General features: G+C 42.9%; 1 protein-coding gene across 1 annotated transcript in view; it reads right to left on the bottom strand.

Moving 5' to 3' along the window:
• LOC136838324 (zinc finger protein castor homolog 1-like) overlaps nt 1-12741 on the bottom strand; it is a 56548-nt gene that overhangs the window by 13175 nt on the left and 30632 nt on the right. Inside the window, exons 3-5 of the mRNA XM_067103228.1 lie at nt 12161-12380; nt 1690-1897; nt 105-303 (exon numbers count right to left, since the gene is read on the bottom strand). Of these exons, the coding sequence (XP_066959329.1) occupies nt 105-303; nt 1690-1897; nt 12161-12380 (627 nt within the window). The remainder of the gene's footprint in view (nt 1-104; nt 304-1689; nt 1898-12160; nt 12381-12741) is intronic.

The raw sequence follows: 12741 nt of genomic DNA on the forward strand, positions 1-12741 counted from the left end.
GTCAAGGTCTCAGAGAGGCGCCGGGGGGGTTTGGGGGTCACTGCGGAACGGACATGCTAAAACGTTACCCTCTTTTTTTTTTCTGACCTCGACCCGCGACTCACCTTCAGGCAGTGGTAGTGCGTCTGCTTGCGGTTGTGGGAGCAGTTGCTGAAGCGGTCGGAGCAGTCGTCGGAGGGGGAGTACCTCATGAAGCCGTGCTGGAGGCTCTCGTCACGCTTCTTGTGCCACTTGAAGTGCCGGATCATCTCCTCCTTCTTGCTGAAGACCTTGGAGTCGCACTCGAGGCAGTGGAAGTGGTCCCTGGGGACGAGGGAGAGAGAGAGAGGATTAGTCGCGGCGGAAATGGTACGGCGGTACGTCTAAAGGGTACGTAAGGTACGTTTTAAGATTCAACTTGCAGGGTGACGGAGGAGATTAACCTTGACGGAAATGGTACAGTGGTACGTCTAAAGGGTACGTTTTAAGATTCAACTTGCAGGGTGACGGAGGAGATTAACCTTGACGGAAATGGTACAGTGGTACGTCTGAAGGGTACGTAAGGTACGTTTAAGATTCAACTTACAGGGTGACGGAGGAGATTAACCTTGACGGAAATGGTACAGTGGTACATCTAAAGGGTACGTTTTAAGATTCAACTTGCAGGGTGACAGAGGAGATTAACTGTGACGGAAATGGTACAGTGGTACATCTAAAGGGTACGTTTTAAGATTCAACTTGCAGGGTGACGGAGGAGATTAACCTTGACGGAAATGGTACAGTGGTACGTCTAAAGGGTACGTAAGGTACGTTTTAAGATTCAACTTGCAGGGTGACGGAGGAGATTAACCTTGACGGAAATGGTACGGCGGTACGTCTGAAGGGTACGTAAGGTACGTTTTAAGATTCAACTTACAGGGTGACGGAGGAGATTAACAGTGACGGAAATGGTACAGTGGTACGTCTAAAGGGTACGTAAGGTACTTATAAGATTCAACTTGCAGGGTGACGGAGGAGATTAACTGTGACGGAAATGGTACGGCGGTACGTCTAAAGGGTACGTAAGGTACGTTTTAAGATTCAACTTGCAGGGTGACGGAGGAGATTAACCGTGACGGAAATGGTACAGTGGTACGTCTGAAGGGTACGTAAGGTACGTTTAAGATTCAACTTGCAGGGTGACGGAGGAGATTAACCGTGACGGAAATGGTACAGTGGTACGTCTAAAGGGTACGTAAGGTACGTTTTAAGATTCAACTTGCAGGGTGACGGAGGAGATTAACCTTGACGGAAATGGTACAGTGGTACGTCTGAAGGGTACGTAAGGTACGTTTAAGATTCAACTTGCAGGGTGACGGAGGAGATTAACAGTGACGGAAATGGTACAGTGGTACGTCTAAAGGGTACGTTTAAGGTTATTCAGTTACAGTCGACCCCCATATTCGCGGGGGGTTGCGTCCCGCAACCCCCCGCGAATGGCTGATATTTGACACCCTCCTAAAGCTGCTCATACCTGAATATTTAAATAGTTTTACCACAAAAAATAAATTTAGTCACAAAAATATGAAAATAGTTATTTGTAAATATTTCTTGGTGGAAAATACCGCGGGTGGGCGGAGCAGGGAATCCGGAACCGCGAATCCGGAACCGTGAATCCGGAACCGCGAATCCTGAACCGCCCCCAAAAGAAAACCGACTCCATCCACCCACCTCAGGTTGTGCTCGCGGCAGGAGAGGGAGCCGCACTCGAGGGCGGAGCTGTACATCTTGACGTAGCGGGAGTAGTCGACTTGGGGCTTGGCCAGTGTGTCCCTGACGCCCCCCATGCCCCCCTGCATCAGGGTCGGCGCCCCCCCGCCGCCCCCCGACCCCAGGGACAGTCCGGCGAGGCCTGGAGTCACTGCTGGAAGGAAAGGACCTGATAAGAGAACGGGAGAAAACGGTGGATGTTTTTTGACTCTGCGCTTGGCTGACCGACTCCTCTAACACTCTAGGACTGTTTTAATCACCCCCTCCCCCACACACTTGGCTGATCAACTCCTCCAACACTTTCTGGGCCTATCTGAACCCTAACGACACTTTTTTGGAGCACTTATAGACGCAACTTGATCTACCACTTGAGAAAAAAAAATTTTTTTTGTGAATTATTTCCGAAAAATGAACTTTTTTTGGCAAGCTGCAAAAATTGACACTTGCAACTTGATCTACCAATGGACGCTTGCAATTTGCAACACCAATGGACACTTGCAACTTGATCTACCACTTCATAAAAATTTTTTTGTGAATTCTGGAAAACCAATTTTTTTTGGAAAATTGCAAAAATTAGAACACTTATGGACACTTGCAACTTGATCTACAAAGGAAACTTGCAACTTGATCTACCAGTGGACACTTGCAACTTGATTACCAATTGAGAACATTAATTTTTTTTAATTCTGAAAAACCAATTTTTTTGGCGAGTTGCAAAAATTGGAAACTAATTGACAATTGCAACTTGATCTAACAATGGACACTTGCCATTTGCAACTTGACCTACCGCTTGAGAAAAATATTTTTTATTTCCGAAAAATGAACTTTTTTTGGCGAGTTGCAAAAATTGGGAACACTTCCGGACACTTGCAACCTATACAACTTGATCTATCAAGGACACTTGCAACTTAAGGACACTTGCAATTTGAAACTTGATCTACCACTTGATAAAAATCATTTTTTTGTTAATTATTTCCGAAAACGACACTTTTTGGCAAATGCAAAAATTTGGAACACTTCCGGACACTTCCAACCTATGCAACTTGATTTTCCAATGGGCACTTGCAACTTGCCACCAGATTATCACTTGACAAAAATATATTTTTTTAATGACGTCCGAAAAACAACATTTTTTGGCGAGGCGCAAAAGTTTAGAACACTTCCGGACACTTGCAACCCAAGCAACTTGATCTACCAATGGACACTTACAACTTGATTAGCACTTGAGAAAAATGATGTTTTTTTGTGAACGATTTCCAAAAACATTTTTTGGCGAGGTGCAAAAATTGTGAACACTCACAGACACTTGCAACTTGATCTACCAACGGCCACTTGCAACTAGCAACCTGATACACCAGTGGACACTTGCAACTTGATCTACCAACGGACACTTGCAACTAGCAACCTGATACACCAATGGACACTTGCAACTTAAAGAACAAAGTTTTATCTTGGGGGGTGGGATATTTTGACCCCCCCAAAAAAATGAATGGCCAAATGTGGAACACTTGGAGACACCTGCAACTTGCAACTCGATCTGGGAAGTCTTGAAGTATTAATAAGTGAAGTCAATTGATAAGTATTATAAATATTGTTATAAATGTCAGGAAATGTTAAGATTAATGATAATATTTGAGGTTAATATTTCTTACCAAATCTGGTGCCCAGGATGAGAAGGGGCATGGTTCCTTATGTCCCTCCCGTGCCCAGAATGAAAAAGGGGCACCTCTCTATCTCTCTCTCTCACACACACTCCCTCTAGAGGGCCACCTCTCTTTCTCTCTTTCTCTCTCTCTCTCTCTCTCTCTCTCCCACGAACACGGGAGATTCTGGAGGAAGGCTTGGTGTGCCTTCCTCTCTCTCTCTCTCTCTCTCTCTCTCTCTCTCTCTCTCTCTCTCTCTCTAACACGGGAGATTATGTGGGAGGGTCCTGCTCTCTCTCTCTCTCTCTCTCTCTCTCTCTCTTCTAATTCTTTCTCTCTTTCTCTTCCAATTCTTTCTCTTTCCCAATTCTCTCTCTCTCTCTCTCTTTCTTCCAATTCTCTCGCTCTCTCTTTTTCCTTCTTCCAATTTCTCTCTCTCTCTCTTTCTCTCTCTCTCTCTCTCTCTCTCTCTCTCTCTCTCTCTCTCTCTCTCTCTCTCTCTCTCTCTCTCTCTCTCTCTCTCTCTCTTATCAAAGTCTCCACAATATTTAAACCATTCTCTCTCTCTCTCTCCCTACTCCAATCTCTCTCTCTCTCTCTCTCTCTCTCTCTCTCTCTCTCTCTCTCTCTCTCTCTCTCTCTCTCTCTCACAGGATTCCTGGGAGGAGGAAGACTCATAGACAAACCCATCAGCTTCCGGTGGCGGAGGGAAGAGGTTAGGATGGGCTCTATGCCCCCCCCCCCTCTCTCTCTCTCTCTCTCTCTCAATTGCCACCCGTTTTTAACTGAGGATGTCCTGGGCGTATATGGGGAGAGAGAGAGAGAGAGAATTGGAAGACAGAGAGAGAGAGAGAGAGAGGTAGGTGGGTTGAGAATGTCTTGAACTGTTTGTATACGAAAATTGTTTTGCAGCAAAAATTGTTTTGCAGATTTTGATAAGAGAGAGAGATATAAAGGAAGGGAGAGAGAGAGAGAGAGAGAAAAGAAGGAAGGGAGGGAGAGGGAGAGAACTGGAAGACGGAGAGAGAAAGAATTGTATGACAGAGAGAGAGAGAGGTGGGTTGAGAATGTCTTGAACTGTTTGAATACCAAAAATTGTTTTACAGATTTTGACGAGAGACAGAGAGAGAGAGAGAGAATTGGAGGAAAGAAAGAGAGAGAGAAAGGGTTGGAAAGAGGGAGAGAGAGAGAACTGGATGAGAGAGAGAGAGAGAGAGGTGGTTTGAGAATATCTTGAACTGTTTGAATACCAAAAATTGTTACACAGATTTTGACGAGAGTGAGAGAGAGAGAGAGGGCTTGAGAATGTCTTGAACTACTTGAATACAAAAATTGTTTTGCAGAATTTGACACGAGAGAGAGAGAGAGAGATAAAGGAAGGAAGAGAGAGAGAGAACTGGAGGAGAGAGAGAGAGAATTGGAATAAAGGGAGAAGATATTTTAAATTACATTTTAATTATATTTTAATGGGAAAAATATTTATTATTATTCTCTCTCTCTCTCTCTCTCTCTCTCTCTCTCTCTCTCTCTCTCTCTCTCTCTCTCTCTCTCAGAGGAACACAAAGCAGGGAGAGAAAGAGAAAGAGAGAGAGAGAGAGAGAATATGCCAAGTGGTACAAATTAGCTACCAAAATCAACAATGGTGTTTGAAAGATGGCGTGAGGTACCCTAAGAGTTTCTCAACCCTTGCTGGTAATTACATAGCGAAATATTTCATTTCTCTGTCGTTATGGACGCACACGCACGGACAGACAAGGCACAGACGGTCAGACAAGACACAGACAGACTTGATGACAATCAAGGCAAGGGTATGGGGCACCGGAAGTGACGTCAGGGGGGCACAGGACCCCGAAAATGGGGCGGAAATCTAAGCATTTTTGAGGACCTCTTTTTCCAAAGAATTTGAAAAGTATAATAGATCAATTTATTGATCGATTTTTATCGATTTATGTAACCCTGGCGTTGCATTACCCATTTCCCTTGACCCCTAATCCCCGCAGGGCACCGGAAGTGACGTCAGGTGGGCACATGACCCCGAAAATTGGGCGGAAATCTAGCATTTTTGAGGACTTCTTTTTCCAAAGAATTTGAAGAGATTAAAATAGATCAATTTATTGATCGATTTTTTATCGATTTATCTGACCCTGGCGTCGCATTACCCCTCCCCCTTGACCCCTAATGCCCGCAGGGCACCGGAAGTGACGTCAGGTGGGCACAGGACCCCAAAAATCGGGCATAAATTACGGCATTTTTGAGGGCAACTCACTAATTCAATCTTAAGACTCAGAATGAACTGACCAATATCTGACAAAGTTTGTCGACCCTGGCATCGCATGACCCCCACCCCCACCCCCGCCCCTTGACCCCCCCAATGCCCAAAATGCCCCAGCTGTGCCCATCTGGCACAGGGGCACCGGCCCCTGCCAGCCAACCAATCATGGTGACGAATTTAGATGGTTAAACAAACTCGACTTGAGGCTAAATGGAATTACGCCGTCAAAATAAACACGTTCGGAGTCCACTGGCTCTTTGATATTGGTTGTAGGCTGGTTGTGGGGACTGAAATTGGTTGTCGGTTGGTTGTATGGACCTAAATTGGTTGTAGGTTGGTTGTAAGAGTTTTGAAAGTGGTTGTAGACTGGATGGATATTTTAATGAAATTCTTTTGGGCATGGGTGAGCAATGGTCCCTTTAAAATTGGTATTATAATTGGTTGTAGGTTGGTTGCGTGGACTGAAATTGGTTGTAGATTGGTTGTATGGACATAAATTGGTTATATGTTGGTTGTAGGGGCCTAAATTCGTTGTTTTTGTTGTAAATGAGTTTGGAGTCAATTTCGGGACATGGGCGTGGAATTCGCTATTTAAAATTGGTTGTAGGAATTAAAATTGGTTGTAGATTGGTTGTATGGACATAAATTGGTTATATGTTGGTTGTAGGGGCCTAAATTCGTTGTTTTTGTTGTAAATGAGTTTGGAGTCAATTTCGGGACATGGGCGTGGAATTCGCTATTTAAAATTGGTTGTAGGAATTAAAATTGGTTGTAGATTGGCTGTATGGACCTAAATTGATTGTAGATTGGTTGTAAGAGCTTTGAAATTGTTGTAGATGGGATGACTGTCAGTTTAAAGAAATGGGCCCGTTAAAATTGGGTGTAAGGATTATAATTTGTTTAGGTTGGTCCTATGACTAAAATTGGTTTTAGAATGGTTACAGATTGGTTGTAATGACCTAAATTGGTTGTAGATTGGTTGTTAGAGGTTTAAAAGTGGTTGTAGATTGGATGAATGTCAGTTTAAAGAAATGAGCCCTTTAAAATAGATTGTAGGGACTAAAAATATGTTGCAGGTGGGTTATGGGGGACTGAAATTGGTTGAAGAATGGTTGTAGGGGCCTAAATTGGTTGTAGAGAGAGAGAGAGAGAGAGAGAGAGCGCACGTACATATAATACAGATTTGACAAGAGGGGGAACCCATTAAAGTATATATAAATATTCGAGGCTCTCAGATAATGACTCGAGAATCTTTGCCAACTTTGTGTGTTCTCTTGGAGAGAGAGAGAGAGAGAGAGAGAGGTAAGAGGGAGAGAGAGAGAGAAAGAGAGAGAGAGGGGGATAGAGAATTAAGAGGTACAATTAGACACTTACATATTGGCTGATTGTATGAGAGAAAGATTCAGGGGAGAGAGAGATTCAGGGGGAGGGAGAGAGAGAGAGAGAGACCGAGAAAAAGATTCAGGGAGAGAAAGAGAGTGAGGGAGATTCAGGGAGAGAGAGAGAGAGAGAGGAGAAACAGATAGATAGAGAGAGAGAGATTCAAAAAGAGAGAGAGATTTTGGGAGAGAAATATTCAGGGAGAGAGAGAGAGAGAGAGAGATTCAAGAAGAGAGAGAGATATTCAGAAAGAGAGAGAAAGATTCATGGAGAGAGAGAGAGAGAGAGAGAGAGAGAGAGAGAGCCACGTATACCACCTCCAGGATACAATGAGGTAGGCAGAATTTGATTGAGGGCGTAAAACAATGATCTTTTGGGAGAGAGAGAGAGAGAGAGAGGGAGGGAGAAACAGATAGATCAATAGATAGAGAGAGAGAGAGAGATAGAGTGAGAGATAGAGAGAGAAAGATATCGCGACCAATATTAATCACCGTATGGAATGTTTTCAGAATCAGGCGATTGTAAAGTTCTCTCTCTCTCTCTCTCTCTCTCTCTCTCTCTCTCTCTCTCTCTCTCTCTCTCTCGATGAATCTTTCTCTCTCACTCTGTCTCTCACAGGTCATCTCCAGAGCCCCCAAATATTTGATGAGGTTCCCGAATGTTTCGGGGCATACAATGGGCATCATTGTTTGGCCCACATGGGCGAGACCGGGAATTGAAGGAGAGAGAGAGAGAGAGAGAGAGAGAGAGAGAGACGGGATCTTTCTCTCAGTCTGGCTCTGTTTCTCTCTCTCTCTCTCTCTGTATGTATATATATAACTATTTTTGGATTTCTGTATTTCTCTCTCTCTCTCTCTCTCTCTCTCTCTCTCTCTCTCTCTCTCTCTCTCTCTCTCTCTCTGTTTCTCATTCTCTCTCTCTCTCTCTCTCTGTTTCTCATTTTTTCTCTCTCTGTTTCTCATTCTCTCTCTCTCTCTCTGTTTCTCATTTTTTCTCTTTCTCTCTCTCTCTCTCTCTCTCTCTCTCTCTGTTTCTCAATTTTCTCTCTCTCTCTCTCTCTCTCTCTCTCTCTCTCTGTTTCTCTCTCTCTCTCTCTCTCTCTCTCTCTCTCTCTCTCTCTCTCTCTCTCTCTCTCAGTCTATCAATCTCTCTCTCTCTCTCTCTCTATCTATCAAAATCTCTCTCTCTCTCAGTCTATCAATCTCTCTCTCTCTCTCTCTCTCTCTCTCTCTCTCTCTCTCTCTCTCTCTCTCTCAGTCTATCAATCTCTCTCTCTCTCTCTCTCTATCTATCAAAATCTCTCTCTCTCTCAGTCTATCAATCTCTCTCTCTCTCTCTCTCTCTCTCTCTCTCTCTCTCTCTCTCTCTCTCTCTCTCTCTCTCTCTCTCAGTCTATCAATCTCTCTCTCTCTCTCTATCTATCAAAATCTCTCTCTCTCTCTCTCCCTCTCAGTCTATCAATCTCTCTCTCTCTCTCTCTATCTATCAAAATCTCTCTCTCTCTCTCTCTCTCAGTCTATCAATCTCTCTCTCTCTCTCTCTCTCTCTCTCTCTCTCTCTCTCTCTCTCTCTCTCTCTCTCTCTCTCTCAGTCTATCAATCTCTCTCTCTCTCTCTCCCTCTCAGTCTATCAATCTCTCTCTCTCTCTCTCTCTATCTATCAAAATCTCTCTCTCTCTCTCTCCCTCTCAGTCTATCAATCTCTCTCTCTCTCTCTCTCTCCGTCCCCGACAAGAATTCACACGGCTGTCGGGCGCGCCTAGAGAGAGACAGAGAGAGAGAGAGAGAGAGAGAGAGAGAGAAAGGCGCGAATTTATACGGCGCGGGAAAAAGAGGCCGTAAAAATATTAATACCCTAATAAACAGGTCCATTTTAGTGGCGCGGCAACCTACTGGTCGACTGGGATTTACATACAGGTTAAGTATTCCCTTTAAGATTATTGTTGGGATTCTCTTTATTTTCTTTAATTTTCCATTTTTTTTATTTTTTGTAATTTTTCATTATTTCTTTTTTTCTTTATTTTTAATTTTTTGTTTCTATTTTTTAATTTTTTTCTTTAACTTTTTATTTCTATTTTATTTTTATTTTCTTTAATTTTCTTTAATTTTTTTTATTTCTATTTTTTTATTTTTTATTTTCTTTAATTTTCTTTAACTTTTTTATTTCTATTTTTTATTTTTATTTTCTTTAATTTTCTAAAAATTTTTTATTTCTATTTTTTATTATTTTTATTTCCTTTAATTTTTTCCTAAATTTTTTGTGTTAATTTTTAATTTTTTAAATTTTATTTTCTTTAATTTTTATGGGATCTGAGTAGGTGATCTCTCTCTCTCTCTCTCTCTCTCTCTCTCTCTCTCTCTCTCTCTCTCTCTCTCTCTCTCTCTCTCTCTCTCTCTCGCCTTCTCATTCTCTCTCTCTCTCTCTCTCAATCTATCTATATATATATCTGTTCCTCTCTCTCTCTCTCCATCTATATATCTGTTTTTCTCTCTCTCTCTCTCTCTCTCTCTCTCATTCTCTCAATCTATCTATCTATATATATATATCTGTTCCTCTCTCTCTCTCTCTCTCTCTCTCTCTCTCTCTCTCTCTCTCTCTCAATCTATCTATCTATATATATATCTGTTCCTCTCTCTCTCTCTCTCTCTCTCTCTCTCTCTCTCTCTCTCTCTCTCTCTCTCTCTCTCTCTCTCTCGTTTTACGACAGGCCCTTAAAAACGTGGTCGTAATCGGGCGCCATTTTCGCCGTAACTGCTCCGGCCGAGGCCATCAAATCGAGTTTTCCATCTTTCCAGAATCTACTTTTGTCTCGCTGCGAGAGAGAGAGATAGCGAGAGATAGTGAGCGATAGAGAGAGATAGTGTGGGATATACTGTGAGAGATAGAGACGAATAGTGGGATATATTGTGAGAGATAGAGAGAGAGACTTTTGAGAGATGGTGAGATATAATGAGATATTAAGAGATAGAAATAGTGGGATATATTGTGAGAGATAGAGAGATGGTGAGAGATAAAGATAGTTATTGTGAGAGACAGAGATATTTAGATAGTGAGAGATATAGTGATACGAAGAGACAGATAGATAATGAGAGATAGGAGATAAAGACTCTGAGAGATAGTGGGAGATATTGTGAGAGATAGTGTGAGAGACATTTGAGAGATAAGGAGAGATTAAAGAAATTGGGAAACTCAAGAGATATATATATTTATATTTTTATGAGTTAAGAGATAGTGAGAGATAGAGAGAGAGGCTTTTGAGAGATATTAAGAGACAGTGAGAGATAGAGACGGGCTTTTGAGAGATATTAAGAGACAGTGAGAGATAGTAAGAGATTGAAGCAACTGGGCAAATGGATATGAGATATATATGTATATATATTTACACAGAGATAGAGAGAGACATTTGAGAGATACTGAGAGACAGTGAGAGATAGAGAGAGAGAGATTAATGTAGTTGGTATATTAGAGATAATTATATATTTCAATATATTCATATTTCAAGTCGAGAGAGAGAGAGAGAGAGAGCATTAGACTTCTGAGAGATATTAAGAGATAGGGATATATATATATGAGGTCTCTCTCTCTCTCTCTCTCTCTCTCTCTCTCTCTCTCTCTCTCTCTCTCTCTCTCTCTTTTATGCCCAGAACCCTTTCTGTCTTTTACGAGATGCCCGAGTTGTGCCCGGCATAGGAATGGCCAGGTAAAGTGGGCATTACATACTGGGTCTCCTGCAGGTGCCCTCTCTCTCTCTCTCTCTCTCTCTCTCTCTCTCTCTCTCTCTCTCTCTCTCTCTCTCTCTCTCTCTCTCTCTCTATGGTACGCCTACGCTTTTTCCATTTATCTTTCTCTCTCATATGCCTACGCTTTTCCTCTCTCTCTCTCTCTCTCTCTCTCTCTCTCTCTCTCTCTCTCTCTCTCTCTCTCTCTCACACGCCTGCTCTTTTCCTCTCAATCTCTCTCTTTATCTTTCTCTCTCTCTCTCTCTCTCTCTCTTTCTCTCTTGTACGCCTGATCTTTTTCTCTCAATCTCTCTCATTTTCTCTCAATCTTTCTCTCAATCTCTCTCTCTCTCTTTCTCTCTTGTACGCCTGATCTCTCTCTCTCTCTCTCTCTCTCTCTCTCTCTCTCTCTCTCTCTCTCTCTCTCGGCCATTTTGAAATCTGTTAAAAATCTTTATTTATCTTGTCGGCCATCTTAAATGTACCCTGGGGTCACAAACACAATGTCAGCCATCTTGAATTTCCTGTAAAATGTCACCTAGTCAGCCATCTTGAATTTCCACCTCCTTGAAATATAAATCACAAGTCAGCCATCTTGAATCTTCCCCTCAAAGTCAGCCATCTTGAATTTCCTTCTCAAAATCTCACCTATAGTCAGCCATCTTGAATTTTCCCCCCAAAGTCAGCCATATTGAATTTTTCCCTCAAAGTCAGCCATATTGAATTTTTCCCCCAATGTCAGCCATCTTGAATTTTACCCCTAAAGTCAGCCATCTTGAATTCTTCCCACCCCCTTTCCAAAACAGCAGCCATCTTGAACTTCCCACTCAAAATCCCACTTTCCCCAAAAGTCAGCCATCTTGAAATTTCCCCCAAAGTCAGCCATCTTGAATTTTACCCCAAAGTTAGCCATCTTGAATTTCTACCCCGTCAAAATCTCACATAGCCATTTTGAATTTCCTGCTCAAAATCTCACCTGTAGTCAGCCATCTTGAATTTCCCCCAAAAGTCAGCCATCTTGAATTTCCCCCAAAAGTCAGCCATCTTGAATTTCTCCCAAAAGTCAGCCATCTTGAATTCCCCCCAAAAGTCAGCCATCTTGAATTTCCACCTGCTCAAAATCTCACCTATAGTCAGCCATCTTGAATTTCCCCTCAAAATCAGCCATCTTGAATTTTTCCCCCCAAAACTCAGCCATCTGGAACTTCCGCTCAAAAGCTCACCTATAGTCAGCCATTTTGAATTTTTCCCCCAAAGTCAGCCATCTTGAATTTACTTCTCAAAATCTCACCTACTGTATAGTCAGCCATCTTGAATCTTCCCCCAAAAGTCAGCCATCTTGAACTTCCCCCAAAAGTCAGCCATCTTGAATTCCCCCCCCCCCAAAATGGGTATAGGGGAAGACCTCCCCGCCTTACCTGTGGAAGTGGGCGTGGTGGGCGTGGTGGGCAGCGACTTGTGGTGGTGGTGGTGGTGGTGGTGGGTATCGAGGGTAGGGGGCAGGGGCACCACGCCCTGCCCGGCCCCTCCAGGGGCACCACCCATGCCCTTCCCCTCATGAAGGGCGGCTAAGGTCAGGAGGGCAGAGAAGTTGCCCCCGCCGCCGCCTCCTCCGCTGGTTCCTCCTCCTCCCAGCATCTGTGGAAGGGGGGATGAAGTTGTTATTATTATTATTATTATTATTATTATTATTATTATTATTATTATTATTATTATTTTCTCTCTCTCTCTCTCTCTCTCTCTCTCTCTCTCTCTCTCTCTCTCAATCTCTTTCTCTCTCTCTCTTTCTCTCTCTCTCTTTCTGTCTCTCTCTCTCCCTCTCTCTCTCTCTCTCTATCCCTCAATTTCTCTCTCTCTGTCTTTCTCTCTCTCTCTCTCTCTCTCTCTTTCTCTCCCTCAATCTCTCTTTTTTTCTCCCTCTATATCTCTTTCTCTCTCAATCTGTCTCTCACTCTTTCTCTCCCTCAATCTCTCTCTCTCTCTCTCTCTCTCTCTCTCT

Source organism: Macrobrachium rosenbergii, unplaced genomic scaffold, assembly GCF_040412425.1.
Source record: "Macrobrachium rosenbergii isolate ZJJX-2024 unplaced genomic scaffold, ASM4041242v1 60, whole genome shotgun sequence".
Lineage (NCBI taxonomy): Eukaryota > Metazoa > Arthropoda > Malacostraca > Decapoda > Palaemonidae > Macrobrachium > Macrobrachium rosenbergii.